General features: G+C 44.9%; 1 protein-coding gene across 2 annotated transcripts; it reads left to right on the forward strand.

The window, feature by feature from the left end:
- The first annotated feature begins 2,097 nt into the window (after positions 1-2,097).
- C12H10orf71 (chromosome 12 C10orf71 homolog) lies at positions 2,098-21,104 on the forward strand. 2 transcript variants are annotated; one of them, XM_075107642.1, is made up of 5 exons: positions 2,098-2,393; positions 6,520-6,587; positions 8,067-8,299; positions 13,118-13,288; positions 15,155-21,104. In XM_075107642.1, the coding sequence occupies exon 5, from the start codon at positions 15,331-15,333 to the stop codon at positions 19,930-19,932; it is 4,602 nt and encodes a 1,533-aa protein (XP_074963743.1). In that variant the 5' UTR covers positions 2,098-2,393; positions 6,520-6,587; positions 8,067-8,299; positions 13,118-13,288; positions 15,155-15,330; the 3' UTR covers positions 19,933-21,104. The 2 variants fall into 2 exon arrangements, with proteins under 2 accessions (XP_074963743.1, XP_074963744.1); XM_075107643.1 differs by lacking the exon at positions 8,067-8,299 and having other exon boundaries at positions 2,226-2,393.
- Positions 21,105-21,374: the final 270 nt, after the last annotated feature.

Consider the following 21,374-nt stretch of genomic DNA (forward strand, 5'->3'; position numbering starts at 1 on the left):
CTGCTTTTTGCATAAGGCTCTCATGTTTGTATTCTCAGCCTTGCCAAGCATACCACGTTTTGTGTGTGCGTGTGTGTGAAGATGGCGTTCATTATATACACACACACCCCTTAATTTGCCATTAATGTATTTGTGCAAATTGCATACTCTTTTCATATAAATTTAGCATTTCAATCCAAATTGCTGTCTGCAAAAGTTCAGTGTGATCTGTTATTGCTCTGCACTCACTGAAAGGAAGCAGCAGGAATTTTTGCTTTTTAACTTTCCTGGGAGCAGGATAACAGCATCTAAGTGCCACTGGGTTGTGTTTGCTGTGTGTTATTCAGTAATTTTCCCCAGAAGTGGCTTCATTTTAATGACAGGCCATCTGATCCCAGAGTCTCATCTGAGCACTGAATTTGCAAATATATGTATTTATTATCATCATATTTGAACAAGCGTCATGCCTATCCCAAGATCTGAGTCCTTTCAAAGCTGGAGTCTGTAAAGCACATTCATCATGATGAATAGTGTTAACCCCAGCTGCTTTCATGCGAGAGGCCTGTTTTGGATATTCCAAGCAATCAGCCACCCTTCCTGCACTAGCAATTACGATTTCCATAGGGGTCTTTCTACTTGCGGTGCAGCCTCTCAGCAGTTCACAAGTTCATGGGCTTACAGAAAGCAGGGCTATACCTGCCTCTCTTCATAGACAGCAGGGATGGGTTTATTTTTAGCACGAGTATTCCAGAAATACATTCCACCCCTCTTTAGAAATGTGTGGGAGACACAGGCACATATATACAGACAGTTTTGCCTACGTTAGTGTCAGTGGGAGCCTAAAAACTCCTTTCCCACTGTCTCTTTTCATCCCAAACCCTTTTTTGTCGTTGTTTGCAGCGTGTCTCAGCTCGCAGGTGCCGTGACTCAAGCATGCACCACATCTTTGTGCATCGGTGCTCTGATGGGTGCAGGGGGTGGGCAGCGGTTGGAAGTGCGTTTGAGGCCTGAGCTTAGCAGAACCGCCCTGATGTTTGGCAAGACCAGCATTCGGTTTGGGATGAATTAGGGGAAGCATTTGGGCACCGAAGGCCCAGACCAGGAGTCTAGGAGAGTGAGCTTTGCAAAATCTTCCTGCTGGAATCTGAGGTGAGAGATATACCTCTCCCAGGTGGGGAATTCGAAGCTTGAAGGTTGTTTTGCAGAAGGCAGGTCATTGTGCCTCCAAGGACGGGTAAGCTTAGGCTGCTCTTGGGTTGCAGGGAGGATTAGTTCATCATAAGCCTCTGGGTGCTTGGAGATTCTCAGGCAGCAAATACTGCAGGGTTGTTGCCCTGCTCGAGCTGTAGCAGTGTAATTAGCAGCTCGTTTTAAAATGCAAATGAGCACTGAGCTCATGTGGAGCCCTGCTCTGCCATGGAAGCAGGAGTTGGGCTGTAATTGCAGGAGATTCTGCTCTTCATTTTGTTGCAGGCTGTGGCTCAAGTCCAGCGCGATGCTGAGCCCTGAGAGAGCCCCATGACTTCAGTAAGGAGCTCTGTGTGCTCCGCGTGGCACAGGGTGCAATCCATTGTTTATATCTGAGTACAAAAACTTAGCTTGTTGACTTCATGGCATATTTCCCCTATTATTCAACATCCTATTGCAGTTCGCCAAATGAAACCCAACGCTGGCATGTGCCTCTCAGGAGGGCGTCTGGTCTTGTTTGCTTTGGAAGGACGGTGGAATGGGGTCCTTACTCCAAGAACGCTGGATACATTTGTCCAGCCTTGATGATGAAATGAGCTATTTCTGAAAAAGCACCGGTAGGGCAGTAGCGTGTTACTCATGTGCATACTTTGTACGCGGTATTTTTAATGGTGACCTTAAAAACCATTTTGACTTCCACCTGTAGATGCAAAAATGCAGTGCTTTAAGGTTTGAATCACTGGCGGCAGCGAGCCAATCGCACAGCATTACTTTCTGTATTAGCTATCTCTGAAGCATTACCAGCGGCGAATCTGAATGTAAAAATAGCTGATGACTGTTTGTTTCATCTGTCTGTTACTTGACACCGCATGGTTATTCCAATACGTATGTTTGCCTCTTCCCCACCATGATCTCCGTTTGGTTTCCCTTGCCTGATAACTATTTAAATACATTTTACTAACTTTGGATTCCTTGCTCACTTCACTTCACCTGGCTGGGCAGGCCCGCGAGGGCTCCAGGGTTAGCTCCTCCACTTTTATTGTTTTATTTCATTTTCAGCGGTTGTTTCTGTTAACATAACCATGTTCAGGAGGAGAGTCTGAAACACATAAATAATGGGAAGTGCTGTTAGTAAGCAGGCTGCTGTAAAATGTGCTGGGGCTTTGTCTTAAGGGAAGAAAGCACAGCCCTGCACTGTCCCTGATCAGGAAGCTGGAGCACAGAAGGTAAGGGGGGAGCGTATGGGTGTTTTTAAAGCAGGGAAATGGTGAAGAATGGTGGTGTCTGAGCATGTGAATGTGTGTGCACTCAAGGATCAATGGTGTAATTGATCAGATAAGAGAAATCAAGCAGCATTTCTTTTTTTTTTTTTTTTTCAGTGATTAGAGGTGGAAAATGCTTTCATTTTGTCCAGCATTTTCTCCTCTGAAAAGCAGGCTTGTCTCCGAAAGTCTGTGTGTGGAAAGAGACATACATATAGATTTGTATGCAGTGATTACTGTTTACGACAGACAATTATTTGATAAAGAGGTGTGATCTTTTTAAAAGACCACTAAATTGCTATGAAGCTCCATTTAATGGTCCTGTGCATTGTGCTGTAGGCAACTTTAAGCAGACTGCATTGGTTTTATTTTACAGATGATTACTGCCTACAGATAAGATACACCTAAAAACTTCATTGATTTTTGCAGGGGCTTGAAGGCATTTTTATTTCTGTTTTTTGGAACATTAGGAAGAGAATAATGTAAATATTTTATAGAGAGCAATTAGTATGTTACACAGCCTGAAAAAGTAAAATAGTTCAAATACCTAGGCAGCGCTAAGAGGCCACTCTAAATGACTGTGGCTATGACTTGTATCCAATTTTAATCACTGGAAAATTTCTTAAATGGCATAAGCTTTTCTGAGCCCAGTTGCTGCAGAACTTCTTAATCCGCCATCCCAAGGAACTGCATTTTATTAGCTTAGTTGCAGCAACTCAACAGCAAAGTAGGAACAGAAAAAAGTAAAGTTAAGCCTGAGAAGCCAAACTGCTTATGCTTTTTTAAATGGCCTGCGGACGGACAATCTGATTAAATCTGAATAGGGAAAGGTTTTCCAGCAGCAGGCCAAAGCGACCGGTTCACACTGACTTTGTACACTCTCAGCTAGAGGGTTCCTCACTAATGCTCTGCCATTGCTGGGAGGGAGGCTGGGGGGAAGGAAAAGTGAGAAGAAATAATAGAAAGAAGTAAGTTTCCTGGACAGGATCAAATTCCATGGCTCTTTTCCTTCACTTGTCCAAGGAATTGACCATGTAAAAAGCAAATGCCCTCGGTTAAATGCTTGAAGGACAAGGTCTGTGGAAAATATTAACAGATAAAAGATTCCTGGTATATTGGAGCCCCCAAACAACTACATTTCTCCATCCTTCCACGCTTGTCACTAGGAAGGTATTTACATACATATTCACAACTTAGTTACCAAAAGAGTTGTAACGGGCACTCACCAGTGAGCTGGAGGCCACAGCTGGGTGGGGGTACGCAGGTACTGTACCGCAAACCAAAAGCACATGGCAATTTCACTCTGTAGCCTCTTATTCCTACCTGCTTCTCTGAAATGTTTGTCTTGTCTGTGCTCGCATTAGGGGACCTGTGCAAAAAGGCCCATAGAAATGTAAATCTCTCAAGACCCAGGGAAAAGCCAACTCACCCTGTGAGCCAAGCTGGGAGAAAATACCACTCATCTTTATCACTTTTTCCTTTCTTTAGTCTAGCTGAGTTTACAGGCACAGAAAGTTGCTGGCAGAGGCAAATTCTGCAAGTGGTTTTTAGCTGCACTGTGCTGGCTCGCCTGCAGCCGGGGTGCCAGGTCACACAGAGCTTTCTCCGCTAGAAGCGAGTGGGTGAGTCCATTGCTTTCAGAGCCAGTGTGCGTTGCCTGAGGTAGTGTCGCCTTTTGGGACCAGCAGTCTGTGAGCCAGCTGACAGGTGTGTGGAGAAAGGGAGCATAGTGGGAGCTGCATGTGTGCACGGATACTGGAACTTTACCCTTGAGAAAAGGCTGTCCCTCTTCAATCAAGCCTGCGGGTATTTTTGGGTGGATCAGTGATTGCTTATACATACATATCTAAAGGTATATGTACATTTGCGCGTGTGTATTAAGCTTGGTGGTTTGTGACTATGCTGCTGCTTGCCAGGTTTTTATGGCTTTCAAGTGTGTATGGTCAGAGACTGCCACTGAGACCCCTGTCCCTTAGCAGCCCCAAAGAAACTGAGGCACCATTGAGGCCATTAGAGGACAACCCTTCCCCAGAAGTGAGGTTTCCCTCTCCCTTGGGTTCCCCTGCCAAATGATCCTCTTTGGACAGGTATAGAAAGCAGATATTTAATTATAGTCCTAGGTTTCTTTATCATCCATCTCCTGTGCTTGCAAATAATGATATACAGGAAGGCATCAGCTAGTAATGATTAGTCTAAAGCATCTATAACAGTCAGACCAGCAGGTGAAATAGTGATGCACCCTTATTTTCAGTCTCTCACATAACTACAGCCCAGTAGTTTCAGGGATGCTTTCCCTGTTACTTACACACTATGTCTGAGGCTTTTCTGGGAACCAAGATAGGGCTATGACAGTCAGGTACATGAAGGCCACCTAACTCATACTTTCCACTTGGGAAAGATAGAGATTAAAATCCCTGCAATTTTTGGAAAGGTCTCTAAAAGAGATGCATGTGGTCAACACTTGGCTACACCTTAACATGCAGAGTCAGCAAACAGCAATATCTGGCAGATTACAGCTACTGCAGATGCTCAGTCTCGGATGTGCCTCTGTCTATCCACGACATACCCTGCCATATCTTAAGGTTGGCTTGGCTTACCTGCCAGCTTCATTGTAGACACCTGTACAATTCTGAACACTTCTGATGGCTTCTGCTTTACTGAGATGTATTTTAGGTCAGTCCCTACCCCCATCCTTTGCATGTTTCGAAGCATAGGGCTCTATCATGCAGAAATTGGAGTGAGTGCCCAGGACTGTCTGGGATGTTGGTGCAGAAGCAGCAGTATGTTCAGAGGGAACCAAACCCTGCAAGCCGCATCCAGGATTTGTGCTGGGCCAGCGGGGCAGCATTCCTGATCATTATATTGTTTACTGAGACTCAATGTTTTGACTGATCTGCTTTGAAGTACTGACACTAGGACTTAGTTTGTTTCTCCAAATTTGAGAAATTATTCTTTGAGCTACAGGAGTTGTGACCAGGCCTGCTAAGTGAATGAAGCCATAGACCAGCAGGTAGAATTGCCACTTGGAGTGTGCGGAACAACTGAGGAGAACGGCTGGTGACAGCACTGGGCTGCGGGTGGTGCTGTTGCCAGCCTGCAGGCTTATTTAGAGGGTCAGAGGGTCTGGAAAAACACTGTGATGACAGCATCACTGAGGTTGCTGAGGGACTAACTCAGCCAAAGTCACTGGGGTCTCTTTTAGGGAATAAGTGTAGATTCTGCTTAAAACTCTTGTTATTTTCCTTTCTGTCTTTTGTATATATCCTTTACAGATGAATCACAACAAATATCTTCGTATACGCATTAACTGTAAAAGAATAAGGAGGTGTCTTGGGGACCACAACAATGAATCCGTTTCTGGATAGGAAGAAGGAGTCTTCATTTCCCAGGAAAAAAAAGAAAAGAACCCCTGTCGCCCAGTGAAAAGGGAATTAGAAAGAGTTTCCCTCTTGCTCAGGATGAGACCACTGTCCAGCTTTTTTTCCTCAAAAGGAGGAAAATAGCGTGGCCTCCAGAGATAACAGCTGGGGGCAAGGATGGGCAGGCTCTCCCCTGGCCTCGCGAAGTCCTTCCATAGGTGAATAACTAGCTGTTCCCATCAAGGCCATCTTCCAGATAGCAGGCAGGAGTAAGGCAAGCTACAGCTTTTGTCCTTCAGCTGGAATGGCTGTTATCATCACAAATGGTTGAAGAGCAGTTTGTCATCGGAGGAAAGATGTTATGCGAATGGATGGTTGTATGCTTGAGTCATATGCTCTGGCATGTCTTTAAGTGTGTACTTCCCTCCCTGCCACACTGCTTGCTCAAGAACTGAGCTCTCTTGACTGCACGTGAAAGCTATAGCAAGGTGTAAGTAAGAAATAGTTCTATTCCTGCAGCCTGATCCGGAAAACCTTGAAAACCAAAGCCTCCACCTTCTCCTGCCCCCTCTGGCACATAGACCTATTTGTCTTTGGTAACATAAGACAAGTATTTCAGGATATTACATGTCCCTAAATCCCATGGAATTTAGTGGGTGATAAAACCACTTAGAACTTGAAACAATTTTGAACCTAGCACCTACAAATGGCTTAAATTATTCTCTTTATAGAAAACAGATTCAGCAAAATCCTTGTCCAAGCCCTGGAAATATCCAGAAGATATAAAGGAAAGGAACAGGTAAGACTACCAGGAGAAGAATAGTATTTGTTTTCTGCAAGCCTGTTATTTCCTGAGACTCTATCCTGTGTGAGCGGGTGTGGGTCAGGCTCTCCTTGTCAAGAAGCTTAAATTGTCTAAGTGTAAACTTGACAGTGCAGATGGTATCGGTGTGCTGGGGCTGATGAGGAGGGCACTGTAAGTGCGGGATGGTTTCAGATTCCCCAGCCTGGAAGGAGAAGTGAGGCATGGCTGCTTGCTAGCTGCAGATTTCCTTGTGTAGGTCACAGAGGAGAATACACCTGCCTCCCTCTTGCGTCTAGCATACTTGCTGGTATTACAGTTTTCCCATGACAGGGGCTGGGACTGTCTGGCATGCTCCTTTACACGGCATCCAGGCCATTACACTTGTTTTCTCGTCCATGTGTTTTTCTTCCCTCTCTTCTCTGTCATCTCCCATCTCTAGCCACTGTGATGCTGCGGTAGTCTACAACTTCCCTTCTACTGTGGGAAAATCTCCTTTCTTCCACTCACAAAGTGAAAACTCAGAAGCTTTCATCCTCTAAGCCTTACTTGAGACTAAATGTAGGGAGATGAATACTTGCCTCATCAGCCAAAATCCTGTCAGTGCTCAGTGGCGGGGTTGTACCAATGCAATGTCAGTTGTCACCTTGAACTAGTGAGGAAGGCTTGAGTCTTCATGATATCAAAGAGATATAGGTATAAAGAACCAGAGGCAGAGCTATTTGCAGTAAGTCAGTCACCTGCAAATCAGTATGGATTTCACTATACAATATAATGCCAAGCTACAGCACCCTACTCAGTTATTGGGTTTTTTTTTTGCAGAGGCGCATAGTGAAGTACCATGCCCTGTGAAGGGCAGTGGGAAGGCACATTTTTGCCTTAACTGACAAAGCTTAAGCTCTTCTTGTGCAATTCAGAAAACATAGATTTCGTTCCCTGCCCTGCCACAGATGCCCTGTTTGATCTTGGGCAAATCAGTCAGTTGAAGCTGGGCCATAGCTGCTGATCTGTAAATGAGACAGAAATCCTGCTTGCAGTGGGAGAATTTGTAAGGATAAATAGCCACGAGGTGTTCATGTACCATATTACTGGGGAGCTGTATAAATATCTCAGTATATAATAACTGACCTAGTTACAGACGGTGGCCTTTTCCAGTCAGTCATTTAATGCCAAGAAATGCACTGTTTGGGTTCAGTTGCTTAAATGTCACTTGTCTGTGCTGACTTCAGGTCATAGGAGGAGCACCATCCCTTTGCCTTGTGATTCTCGTAGGCTTGTGCGCTTTGTCAAGTGCCGCACCTGCCCTTTGCCTGCGTTAGTCATATGCTCTGTGCCTTTGACTTCCTCCATCACTTCTGCATGTTACTGACTTCAAAGGCAGTGGGTAGGGCTTAGGTAATGGAAGGAGTGAACAGGAGCTGCAAGAAAGCGTCAGTCCAGATACAACCTGTTCTGAGAGACATCTCCTTCTTCCAGACTTGACTGGCCTCTTGGCAGGATGGGGCGTTTGGAGGACATTGGGAAAGGCAGTCCGGAGACCAGCTGGAATTAACTGTTGGGTCTTTGCCATTGAACCAGAAAGGGAAAGGTAGAGAGAGACTTGCCATGATTCTCCATAGCTGTCGCAAGCCGTCCCTGTTCCTCCCATTTTTCTTCACGTGAGGTCTTCATCTCCCAGTGCTTGAAGCTTTGTGGTCTGAGCTGAAGAGGTAAGCGTTCCAGCTGGGGCCTGGAAGAGGTTCACATCCTTTGGGGAAAGGACATAGAGCAGGATACACGACACAAAGTCATCAGCTAGGTACACTCGCTCCTTGCATTCATGCTTCCACCAGGTTGCACTGACCTTCCTTGAGCTGTGAGTCTGATGAGCCCCGGGTTGCAGCTCCCATGGCAACAGATGCACTAGCTTCAGTAGAGCTCACTGGGAGAAAAAGACTTCAGCTGTCTTTTCTTCAGAAAAAAACTGGTTTGATTAAACAAATAAAATCGCAATCAAATTCATTTTAATGACATTTCCCCTAGAAAGATAACTGGAAATTATTTTTTCGATCATTTGGAATATTTACTTAGGGAAATTTCAAAACAAGATCACACTCTCAGTTGCAATACCATCAGGGTATTGTTTGATGTAGAAAATAAAAGTTTCAGTTAATGTTAAATAACAGTCACCTTCTCTGACTTAAGAACAGTAGTAATACACTATTTTAACTATTATGGTATATATTACATGTTACTTCTTATGGCCTATAGTGTAAAAACAATGAAATAATCTGAAATGAACAGGTTGGGTTTTTTTTAATTCTGAATGAAATTTTGAAATTTATGTTTTAATTTCTCTTCAGAATCTCTATTCCATGTGAAATTTCAAAAGCAACGTAAACAAGGACATCTCCCATCAAATACACACATGCAAACACATTTCCAAAAGATCAGTGTCCGTAGGATGGCAATTAGGACTGCCAGCTAGCCCTGCTGGTCCGGTTTGGGACTGCACAACATCGACCACGCCATCCTTAGGTCTAGATAGTCTGGTGAATATTGCAGAAAGGAGCGAAATTACTTTATCCCAAATGCACTGCTATTGTCAGTGGTGAGTGATACAGGTTAGAAAATCAGAATTGTCCAGAGGACATGATTTGGTGGCATAGCAACGGGGTATCGGTTCCAAATCCCTTTCCTTCACATGTTAGTCTGAATGCCACATGGGGGTGAGGTTTGGCTCTTCAGAGATGTTGGATTTCACTTTACTGTGGTTACAGTTACTTATGTAGCCTTCTGGATAGCGCACCAGTGTCGGCTTAGGAAGTAGATACATTTGGAGTCACCAATTCTGTTCTCAGTTATTCTACTGACGTCAGTAAAATGACTTTAGATTTATACCAGTGTAACTGAGAACAGAAGTTGGCCCAAAGTCAAGAACAGTCTCTCCTCTTCTCTGGCCCAGGACAAGCTGTTCAAGACACAATTGCTGGGCCAAATCATCATGGGGAATGGACCCCAGTCTACACTGTTTTGGTCCAGACACATGGTTCTTTCGGTTTGTTTCCCAGAGCAATGATCAAAGATCTGATGTTGGAATAGTTGAGGTTGCCTCGTTCCACGCTAGTCATTCCTGTCAGTGTTTGATATCTTCACCCTAAGATGGACTGATCTAGTTCTCCACCCCCCATCAACTTAAGCAAATTCCCTTCCCCCAGCAGGAGAATTGACTTTGGCCATCCTTTATAACCGCAAAGCACAGATGAAAGCGATCTTTTTGGATGAGGGAAATGGAGGCTTGTGCTAATAGGTTTCACCTTAGGACCATCTTAATCCAGAAATTGCCTTTCTTGACAGTTGGGAAAACGTGGCTGGAGCACCACAGTCTCTCTTGCCAGGCAGCCCCCTTCCTCGGTGAGGGTGTTGTGATCCTCCCCCGGTCCATGTGCCCCGAGGGCTGCTCAGAGAGGCAGTGTGCATTTGCCTCAATGCAGCCCATATGGCCAGTACACACACTCTTGGCAGTCCAAGCAGCCCAGCACGAAGGATGTTTAGGTATCCTACGCCAGACTACAGGGGGTCTTTCCTTTCTCCTGGACATCATTCTGGCTCCTTGTCTCTGACAGGGACTCACAGGGTGACCTTTAATTTCCTGGCAATTTTCTGTGTGTTTTCCTAAATGCAAAATGAAGACAGAGGCACCGTGATCATTGACCAACAGCAACACACTCAATAGCCATTCACGTACTAATTGCTGCTTCCACGCAGGACTTTCTGGTGATACCCAAGACAGCTCACTGAGCCAGTCCTTGGGCTAGCAAGGAGCTGCCATCGGCTGGGAGCATCGTCTCAGCCTGATGACACATAGCTGAACAGACCTCTTTCCATCCAGTCCTTGCATCTGATTAGAAGCTCCTGTGCATGCCATGAACAAACATGCACCTATACAAAAAAGTCATCAATTCATTAGGGATTCTCCTATTTCCCATGGTAAGAAGCACTAACTATTTGTCATGATGAGCCCCTGGAAGCCCAAAGCACCAGTGGCAGCGTGTGTGTGAGTAGAGCATGCTGCTGAATAAACCTCAGCCAGCAGTCACCCTAGGGCTCCAAGTTTTGGGCTGGAACTGTGGATGGATGCCATACAGAGAGCACCACATGAAGAAATCAGCTCTTAAAGAATTTTAAAAAATAAACTTTCCCTCCCTCTCCCTTCTTTTCCCATTGTCAAGGGGAATGCAGTGCTGCTGACTTCAGGCTGCTATGCAGCTCCCAAGGGCACTGCCAAAATGCCACCGCGATGTCTCATGGCACAACATTTCAGCCAAATACCAGCCCAGGGTGGGTGGGGGAACCAACCGGCAGCAGCAGTGATGTCACACGCTCCAGCCAAGTTTGCTGGTTTGCCCAGCTCTTGTCTAGTGAAAAAGGTTGACATTCAGTCTGTGCCAGGCCAGGAATAGTCTCTGTAATTTAACCTGCTCATCACAACGTGCTAGGCACTGAAGAGAGCCACTGAAAAAAAACTCCTATTTAAAAGAGAGGGGAGGTTGGTTTCTGATTAAGCTCCTTGAAATCTGTACATTCATGCAAGCTTTTTTCTGTAGCTCGTATCAGGTGATGGCTACTGCAAACACCTCACATGTTTCTCAGCATTTCCCAAGCAGTTCCAAACGCCTAGCGTTGCTTTCCTCTGTCTTGAAAACAGCCTAAATTCACACATCCTTAAATGTTTTAACTGGCTGAATCCTGACCTAAGTTCAAACACTGCTTGCTGGCTGCCATGTTTGTCCAAAAAAGCAAAGAAATGGGACTTTACCAGGTTATTAAACCACCCATGAACATCTTTGCCCAAAGTTCAGAAGTTGCCATCATACCTGTGAAAGGGACAGCCAGATCAGTACAGTGCTGCTGTTCCAATCCAGTGCCAGTAGTGATTTGCACCTTGGAACCTTGGTGTAGATACAGCTTTTCCAGCTTGAAATATTACACTGCCCAAGTACACGTATTATGGCCAGGAGAGACAAGGATCTTCACAAGGGTTTCAGAGACAGTGACAGTCGCTATTCTTTTTTAATCAGTGGAGCTGAGTTGTTCTTGTAACAGTGACTCCATCTAGGAAAATAGTTGCTGAGATTACATCATGATCTCCATGTTTATTGTTACCCTGCTCACTTTTCAGCAAATGTTCTCAGTTTACAAGGGACAAGATGTTTCTTCAGACCACGGTCCATGAGATCTAAAAGCCAAGCTTGCTCCTAGTTCAGGCACCACCACCAATAAATAGCGATAAACATCGTGCCGCTGGAATTTAGTCAACAGCCCCGTTGATGAGTGAGCAAGAACATAATCACAATCTCCCATGGCTGTTTTGGCTTTGCACAGTTAAGAGTACCACAGAAGCAATAAAATTGTAATTTAACCTCTGAGCAAAGAGATAACTGAGTACACATCTGTGCAATGAGGGTGCCCTTTTACATCTGGCTGCAACCAGAGAGAGCATTGGGGTTTTTTTTAATCTGTTTTTACTTTATTTTTTTAATCGTACATCTTAAACAGACCACAAAAAGCCATGCTTGGTACAGGCTTGTCCCTACCCTAACACTGACAACTGTCCTTCCTCAGGTAAGGTGTAGGAGACCATCCCAGTGGATGAGCCTTTGTTGCTGCTTTTGCCAGCGTGTTTTGAATACCACGGGCTGACACAAAAGTTTCCTTAGAGGAGACTCTTGCTTCCGGAAGAAGGTGTATCTACACCTATGTGGCGTTTGCATTACCTCCAGGCCGGACAGTTCTTGTAGGAAATGGATATATTCTTGCAAAGATTAAACAAACTAGCCTCGGCCTTGGGGGTGCCCACAGTAAAAGGACAGCAGCAACGCACATCCACCACAGCCAAGCTTTTCTTTAGCATCCTCTGACTCCGGTTCATGCATGGAAGCAAAAAGGTGTTTTGTTTACTGCCCCCGACCACCCCAGCTATCCACCTTTCCTCTCCCTCACAACACGGACAGTGAAAAGCATGGACTTTCAAACCTCAGCTGCATTAGTTCCCAGTCCACCAGACTGATGTCTGTCTGTACTTGTTGGCAGTTGGAAGCCATCTACAGGTGGAGTGAAGGCACACATTTTCCTCTGCGGTCCCTCTGAAAGGGTGGGACAGCAGGGACGTAGACAGCAGCGGAGAAGACGTCACCTGGCCCAACCCCTCTTTTTAGCCTGGAGATACCAGCCAGCCTTTGCAGTGGGCAGACTGCCAGCAAACCGTTGCTCCCTCAGCTGTTAGTCCTTGCTGGGGCTACTGGAGAGTGCTGGAAGTTGTGACAGTTGTTTGCTAGGAACAAGCTACCGAAGCACTCCACAAGCTGCCAAACCCTCAAGGTACCTGGTTATTATAACTCTGGGTTGGATACCTGTCTCTTTCAGTAAGAAATCCTATAAATCACTCCTAAAATGGTTGTAAAATGTGAATGAACAATAAATGAATGAATACGGTACGAGACAATCTTCAGCTCATGCAAACAAATGTATTTGTTTTCAAATTGCAGAGTTCACTTAAGATCAAAAAATGCTGAGGGTCGGAAACATCTTGGGACACTGTTTCTGTCGAATCTACATCACTGGACTATTTCTACCTCCTCACTAAAGATGGTCAGAAATGAAGCCAAATACAACCACGAGAGGGTGTTCTAAAGATGAGAAGCAAAATTACATGACAGGTATGTACCTGTACCTCCTGCTTCTATAACAGTTAAGAATCAAAACCAACGGCGGGGTGGCCTTTCATTTGCCTTCTCTTTTTTGCTTGCTGCATTATACACAAAAATGTACGTGAGGGGGGCGGGAATGAAAGTCACATTTGAAAAATCTTTGTACAAAGTGAAATGGAGAAGCTGTATTAAGGTTGTTTTACTTCTTGTGTAAATCTATTGTAGTTCTGTAAAAGTCATAGGAACTGTGTGGCTGCAAGGACAGAATCAAGACTCATTATGATAATTTGAGTCTAAAAATAGGTTGGCTGAGGTTTTTTTAAATAGAAAAGGAAGGTGAGGAGTGTTTTCATTTGATGTAACAACTAAGCCTGAGTAACTCAGCTGATTAAGCCCAGTTCCTCTGACTTTTCATTCTTTGACCAGCACTGAGTCATCATAGTGAAAAATGTGCCCTTTCCAAGAGTCTCACTGAGATGGGCCAAAGTCGATTTGGGCAGCTGGAGGGGCTGAAATCTGAATCTGGATTTCATTGCTCAGTTCTACAGTGGATCCAAGTACGAGATGGAGGCAGCTTCCACCTGTATAGAAGCTGGAAGCTGCTGTAGATGGGAACTGTGTTGTTTCAGCTCATCACAAGTTAATGATGCAACTGTACTAGGAAATGGAGATACAGATGAAGCTTTCTTTAAGGAGTCTAAAAGGACTTTCCTTTTAGCTAACTCTCGAATATGTGTTTACACTGAGTCTTGTTGTAGGTTAGTCAATACCCTGCTCAAGCCCTTGAATGTAAGAATAAATGTCTGAAGAGTTTACAGAGCAAACTTTAAAGAGTTTTAGTGTCTAGATTTCAAGTATAGCTGTAGGGTCTGTTTTGCATATACTTGCCCCATCCAGAGATTCTCCCATCCTGTCGTCAGACTGATATGGAGATAGACAAAACCCACAATGCTGTGGGCCCTGACTGTGCACCGTACCCAGGGATTAATGGAAGGCAGTGATATTTTATAACTGTGTTGAATGGGTTGCCTTTTGCTCTCAGCAGTTCTGGAAGTGAAACCAGATGTTCCCTGTGCTCCATTAGTGGGTCCGCTAGAGTCCCCTAGGCACTCCTGCCTTCTGCTGGCTAAGCTGGTATTAGCAGCCTCTTCAGTTTCAATACACCAACCAGCTGTATCTGGGTACGGGTGGCTAAAGGATTTTAACCCCAGCACTGTTTGCTTGGAACATGCTAACGCACAGTAAATCCTCTTTACCTGTGGTGCCGTTCTGCTTTCTCAAACCAGGGTTCTGCTCAGAGTAATTGTCACAGCAAAGCTCCAGCCTGATACAAACAGGTTCATCTCTATCGACTTCATGTTCCGCGGTCATGAGCTAACGGATGAGTGAAAACAATATCTCCTATAATAATTTTATTTTTTCACAAAATGTTTTAAATTATAATTATGATGTCTTGCCAAGTAAGTTTTATTAACTTTTCTTTTAACAAGTAAGTTTTCTCCCTTTTTATCACTAATTTTTCCTGGCCAAAAAATGGCTAACCTTTTAGCTAAATACACGTACAGCACTTGGAAGCGTTTGTGGTGGGAGCTGTGGAAAGGGAAGTACTTGAAATTTGTTTCTTACAGCCTTGTTTAAGAGCTCAAGTAAAGAATCTGATGTGAAACCACTTTTTTAATGGCACCTTCCAGAAATTAAACTATCTCCCATGAGCTACTTGAATTGACCAAAATAATTTTTCTTCATGTTCTTTACCGTGTTGCTGAAATCTTGTCTAGGAGTAAACTAGTCAGTGACTGATATATCTGGAAAAATGCTATCTGTCTAACAGTGTTAATATAGAAAAATGATAATTTATAATTTTTGGCTTTGCAGAGAAGAAAGTTTCCTTCAGCTGTTCCGGAAGATGAATCGATGTGTAGCAGCACCGTCTGGACGAATCGCTTTGTGCTTGTGAACTGCAAACAGCTGGAACCACCCAACACAATCATCTGCCTATTTGACACCTGAAATTAATCCCTTGGATAATTCATTCATGATTCCCATGAACAATGCAGGGAAATAAGAAACATACAGAAGGACATAGTGACTCCTCAAGTATTGGGAGTCTCCTGGATGACGCAGACAGAGAGGTGAGCAGTCTCACAGACCGGGCTTTCAAAAGTTTGTGTGTGGCAGAACTCGAAGACTCTTACAATGAACCAGATCTTGCCATTTCACCTGACTTTGCCCTACAATTCTCTGCTAAATTTCACCCAGGGACGTTAAACCATACCATCAAGAAAAGCAATGTATGTAACAAGCTAACAGCAAGAAACAATGAACATACAATATGGGCTTCGACATTCCAGCAGTTACCAAAGTGTGCTCCGGAGGAGAAAAGGATGGCTAAAAATAACACCTTTGCCACAGAAAGGAAAAAGCTGAATTTGCCAGTCCCTGGCCCAAGGAACAATAAACATGTTTCAAAAGTGTCCTCTTTGATTAAGACATTTGATAAGACTGCAGACGAAGGGTCAGGAGGTTCCCTGGTAGCCTTTAAGCAGCCTACTAAGAATAGCTTTCAAAAATGTAAATTAAATCATGGAAACGATATGGCTTGCTGGGATGACACAGACATTTTAAGCATCCACAAGGACCTTTCTGAATTTTCCGAGGCTAGTCAAGGTAGCCACTGTCTCAGCAGCAAACACGAGCCACAGAAACCACCTAATAAAATAGACCTGAGTTATTGTGGCTCTGATGGTTATTATCCTGTGCTGATTGAGATGTCAAAAGTAGCCAAGTCAAATTTTTACCGTTCATCTAAAAAGGCTTTAAAAAACAGAAGTGTGAAAGTTAATGAGCCAGCAAAAAAAGGAAATTTTCTTCACAGTGAGAACAGTGCTTTTGAATCCTGGAATGTTCATCATAAAAAACTGACGGAAAAGGAGGAATTTCTTGATCTAAAAACAAAGAAGGAAGGTCTTGCATACCTGGAAGAAGCACCGTTTTTAAAAGGATCCCGCACGCGTGAACATAAATTCCCACCTGCCAAGACCCCTATCGCTAAGAAACAGGAGGGAGATTTTCAGATGGAGCCAAATCCACCAGAAGCTGCTTTCAGCATCCCAGCTGTATACGTACCTCAGAGCCCCCTCCCTTCAGAAACCGAATTTCCTGCTGCCCTTCCTCCCGCACCCCCGCCTAGGGTCCATGCACACCAGGGTCCTCCTCGGCCACCCCCTGTCTCGCAGGCGCTTCCTTTCCCACCCCCCACCCAGCAGGGCCATTCCCCAACACCCCCTACCCCTGAAGCCCCTCCGGTGCCACCACCCCCGATGCCAGCTCAGCTTTCCCCCCCTGCCACGTCCCAAGCTTCCATCTCACCCTCATCGGCGTCCCAGGCACCCAGCCCGCCTCCACCGAGACCTCTGGCCACCTTAACCGAAGAGGAGGCCCTCAGTCCCCAACTCGGCAATACCTGTCCGCCCTGGAGGAGACAGAGGGCTGCAAAAGGGGCAGCAGAGAAGAGACAGACTTCAAAGGAGAAGTTCACAGCCAGCGATGAGACGGTTTCATTGACTGAAAAGGTGGCTGGTGCTGAACCTGGTCTGGATGTGACTCCTCTGGCTAAACAGGTAAACTCCCCTGGGTCGATCAGTCCCTCTTTCAATATCACTGAACTCTTAACACCCATCATACCACCAAAACAGGAGGTAGACCCTGCGGAAAGCGAGCTGATCCCGCTGACACCTCCTCCCACTGAGAGCACTGCAGCAAGAGACCACGAGGGGAACGCGGCTGGCGATTACAGGTCTAGGGATAATTACAAGTCGAAAGCGTCAAGTCTGTTATTTAACTTGAAGGATGTGCGTAAACGTGTTAAAAGCATTTATACCCCTTCTCCCCTGTTAAGGGCCTTGGAGGAGAAAAATAAAACTAGGGAAAATATACAGGAGAGTACAAAAATGAACGCCTCCCTCTTGACTATACAAGAAAAAAGCAACAAAAATATTGCAGAGAAAGATGAATCGAGTGATATAACCTCCGTATTGTCTGGCAGTGTTCATGAAAAGGACAATAAAACTGATTTAACTGGACACTTTACAGACAATTACCTGACTTTGAGTTCACCCCAAACAACAGCAGACCTTTTATTTTACCAAACTGGAGACAACTTGCAGCAAGATGCGTCAAAACACGAAGGTCTGGTTAAAAACACAAGGGGTAATGAAAACTTCCCCTTGTTCAGACACGAATCAAATGAATCTGATTTAAGGAAACGTCTGCAGTATCCAGCACTGAAACCATTCAGTAGAGACAATGCAGGTGCAACAGCAGGGCAGCCCGTGCAAAATCCCAGCATCCAGGGTGAGCAAAATGAGAGACAGGCTGCTAATCAGAACGAAGAGTTTGCCTTCAAAACAAGCCCAAACCAGCTCTCCCCAGCAGAGGATATGCCTTACAGTGACATCCAAACCAGTATGGTTGTAACTGGCCGTGAAGCACAAGGCAAGAGAAGCAGCAGTTCTTCGGAGCAATCTTTCGTCTCCACGGTGGAGCAGCCACTTCAGGAGGAGCCATTTCCACGGGTGCCCCTGATGCAGAAGGCGTGCCTTCAAGAAACCCAGAGGACTAAGAGTGAAATGGGTGCAGACAGTAAGAAAAACCACAAGGAGAGAGGGAAAGAGGTTGGGGGAGATGAACTGCAATATTATGCTTGCATCAGCTCTCCTACTGGTGCAGCAGAGAAGGCGGGTAGGGTTACTGGGAATGAACAGGGGAGCTTGACGAAGGAGAAACTGGGAAGAGAGAAAAGGGAAGAGGCCAACAGCATGGATTCTGCTTCCAACAGTTTAAGGGACATGTCCACCTCCAAATCCGAGGAGCCACAAACACCCCCATCTTCAAGCTCAACCAAACCCAGTCTGTTTATGATTAAAGATAACACATTCAGGTCACCTCAGGTAATAAGGACTGTCAAGCTGCCCCTGTTCAGGTCCTTTTCCCTGGACGATACAGTGAGCAGCAGTTATAAGGAAATAGAAAGTAGGTTTGTGCCCCCAGCAGAGCATAACAAGTGTCACCAAAACGTGTTGCATACCCAGGAGGTAGGCTGGTCGGCACCGAGGCACAGAGGGCAGCAGAATGTGAGGGATGGAGCAACTGACAGAGGGAAAGAGGCCAGTGAGCCTGGATCTACTTCAGCAGCACTGGATCCCAGTCTTCTGGAAGATACAGAGAGCTTTTCATTACAGAAGCTGATGGAAGAAGATGAAGAGTCTTGTGCTTTGTTAAATAAAGTTGGGAAAATGAATGAGGAAAGTGTCTGCAGGAGGCAAGAGAAACCCCAGGCTAGGAAGGCAAGACACAGTTTAACACAGCCAAATTTACGTCTGGAAAATGATCAAGCACAAAACAACCCCAGCTATCCCACAGAAAGAAAGACGAATTACTTTAAGAATCATAATTTATCTAACCGCAGAGGTGGCTCTTGTGCGAAAAAAATAATCACCAGGGAGACCATTTCCCCTGTGACTGGCTCCACATCAGAGGACCACATGCATTCTCCTGTATCCCATGAAGCTCTAGAGGACATCCTGCATACAGAAGGTGCCCCGGTTTTGTTAGACAGTCTTGCGTGCGCTGCTGTTACCAGCCCCAGGTCAGGCAGCATGATGCACTCTCTTGTTGCCAGTTCATCATCAGACAAGCCAACAAGAGAGACAGAGGATGTTACAAACCCTGCCTTGCTCAACATGGCACTAAAGAGCCGAGCTGATATGTCTGCAGAAGAGATACTTGATTCAGCACAGAGGAATCTGCCTTCTGATTCTGCAGGGGAAGCTGAGAGACTGCAGCCCAGGGGGCCTGGGGAGAGAGCAGCAGGCAAGCCTCCCGCTGTGCCACCAAAAACGGAAAAGGCCCTGCGGCGGGCCAAAAAGCTGGCAAGCAGGAGAAGGAAAATGCAAGAGCAGCAGAAAAACCATCAGAATGAGCATGCAGATGCTGCAGGCAGAAAGTCTTCTCATTCTGGACAGACCCTAGCATCTCCCTCATCCTTGGGATATTCTCCTCTCCATCCTGCCCCTCACTCAACTTTCACTCCCACAGAAACCAGTACAGGAAGACCCAGTGGTGCATCAGCAGTAAGCCCTTCACCTTCCTCAACCCAGCGTAAACTCCTCCAAGACCCTGACTCTGGCCAATACTATGTAGTTGATTTACCAGCTGAAGTTAATTTAAAGACATTTTATGACCCAGAAACTGGCAAATATGTTCAAGTCTCGGTGCCTTCCTTTGAAGGGAACTTATACCAGCCCCCCTCTTCAGAAATTGTGAATTCTCCCTATGCCTCCTACCCTAGAGTGCTGCCTTTACCAGCTTCATCTGTAGCAGTGCTGAAGTCACCTTCTCAGCTTTCCGAACCTCCCTGGTTAATGCCAGCTGTACCAGGAGAACCAGCTGAACTACCTGAAGAAGGCCAGCAGGGCTACAGATACGCTGAAGCTGTGGGGACCCAGCCTGATATTGAACCAGCCTCTTACCCCTACAGCCAAGATGCTGAAGAAACTCAAGTTCACTTACGAAAGGACATGAGCCCAACCCCAAATACTGACAGAGCGTCCCTCACCAATTTAGATGATTTTGCTGCAGAAGGAGTATCTTGAAAACTGAAGTAACAAAATATGCCAGCTAGAGTTTTTAAGAACCATTTGGACAGACACATGCAGACAAAAGCACATGCAGATTTGATGTTTGTACGACACTTTATGTCTGAATCTCATTGTGGTTTGGGTGGGAAGGCAAATGAAAGCTGACCACAGTGAAAGACGCAAGGTGATAATCACTCTGAAGAAGCGTGAAATGGAGTAAGCACCAATTTACCGGTGAGATGAAGGGGCAATGCCAGCTAAACAAATACATACAACAGTATGAAGCCACTGCTTGCTGCTGCTGCTGCTTTGCCATGATGATGGCTGGGATTGCCAAAGCAAGCGTCCTTATGCCCAGATGTGTTGCGTGATGTATGACACAAAGTAAAACCTATGAGACCATCCTGTCCACCCTGTGAGACCTAGGAGACATGCCGCGTCTACTGAACTTTCCTCACTCGCTGCCTTTGAACTATATTGACACGTAGAAAGGATATGGCTACGAACATGCCATAAACCCAAGATTCATTTTTTGCACACATTGATTGCCCAGAAGCTATTGACAAGAAGATTGTACACACCAGCCATGACAAAAAAGCCCTTTAAACAACCAGAATACAGTTGTAGCTGCTCTAGACTTCTATACTTTTGCAGTGTCCACTAACATGCTGCTGAATTCTTTCTATTTCTTGATAATCTCCAAATAAGTTCCCTTAGAGTCAGGGGTTATTTATAATGCAGCTTAAAACTTCAACTTATCTTGATACTTGGCCTGAAATATTTTGGTAAGGAGCAAGGTTGAATGAATTCCCATATCGGTATTTAATTTTTTGTTAGGATAAGGTGATCTTTGCTTATTATAATTGAAGTGCGTTTTGTTTTGTTCTCAGGCTCCCACTGAAATACAGAGCTAACTTTTAAAACCTGGAAAACATTGTCCCTAATTTTGGTCTTGTGAATTCTGTGATTAAAAGAAAAAAAAAAAAAAAAAGAGATACAAAACATCCGAAGTAGTAATTTCTAGAAAAGTGCTTCTTGGATTACCACTTTTCTTTAAAAGATCTCTATCAAAATGTCACTCATCCTCGCATAAGCTCTTTTTTATCATCATAGATAATGACAGAACCTTGGTGGAAAGACGGAAAACATGAATGTAATATGCCTTCCTATAAATACCTGTATTTGGAGTATTGGTTTCATTTTTGTCTGTCTCATTTTCATACTGTTTTCCCCAATTAAAACTGGAGTGCAGGAGCTCTAAGGAAGAATTGTACCGGTGACTTGCAGCCCCATTCACATCGCAGGCTATTTTTACAGGATTGTTTTCAGTGAAGTGACTCTTGACTTCCCGAAAAGAAAGGGAAGAATTGGGCCTTTTGCTAATAAATACAACGTGGAGATGGGACACAGGCATTGCCCCCTCTCCCACTTTTAATATTTATGATAGAGGCTTTCTT

The sequence above is a fragment of the Phalacrocorax aristotelis genome, chromosome 12 (genome assembly GCF_949628215.1).
Source record: "Phalacrocorax aristotelis chromosome 12, bGulAri2.1, whole genome shotgun sequence".
In the NCBI taxonomy this organism is placed as follows: Eukaryota; Metazoa; Chordata; class Aves; order Suliformes; family Phalacrocoracidae; genus Phalacrocorax; species Phalacrocorax aristotelis.

Coding starts and splice junctions, on each gene's coding strand:
- C12H10orf71 (XM_075107642.1), top strand. CDS start 15,331: ATGCAGGGAAATAAGAAACATACAGAAGGACATAGTGACTCCTCAAGT.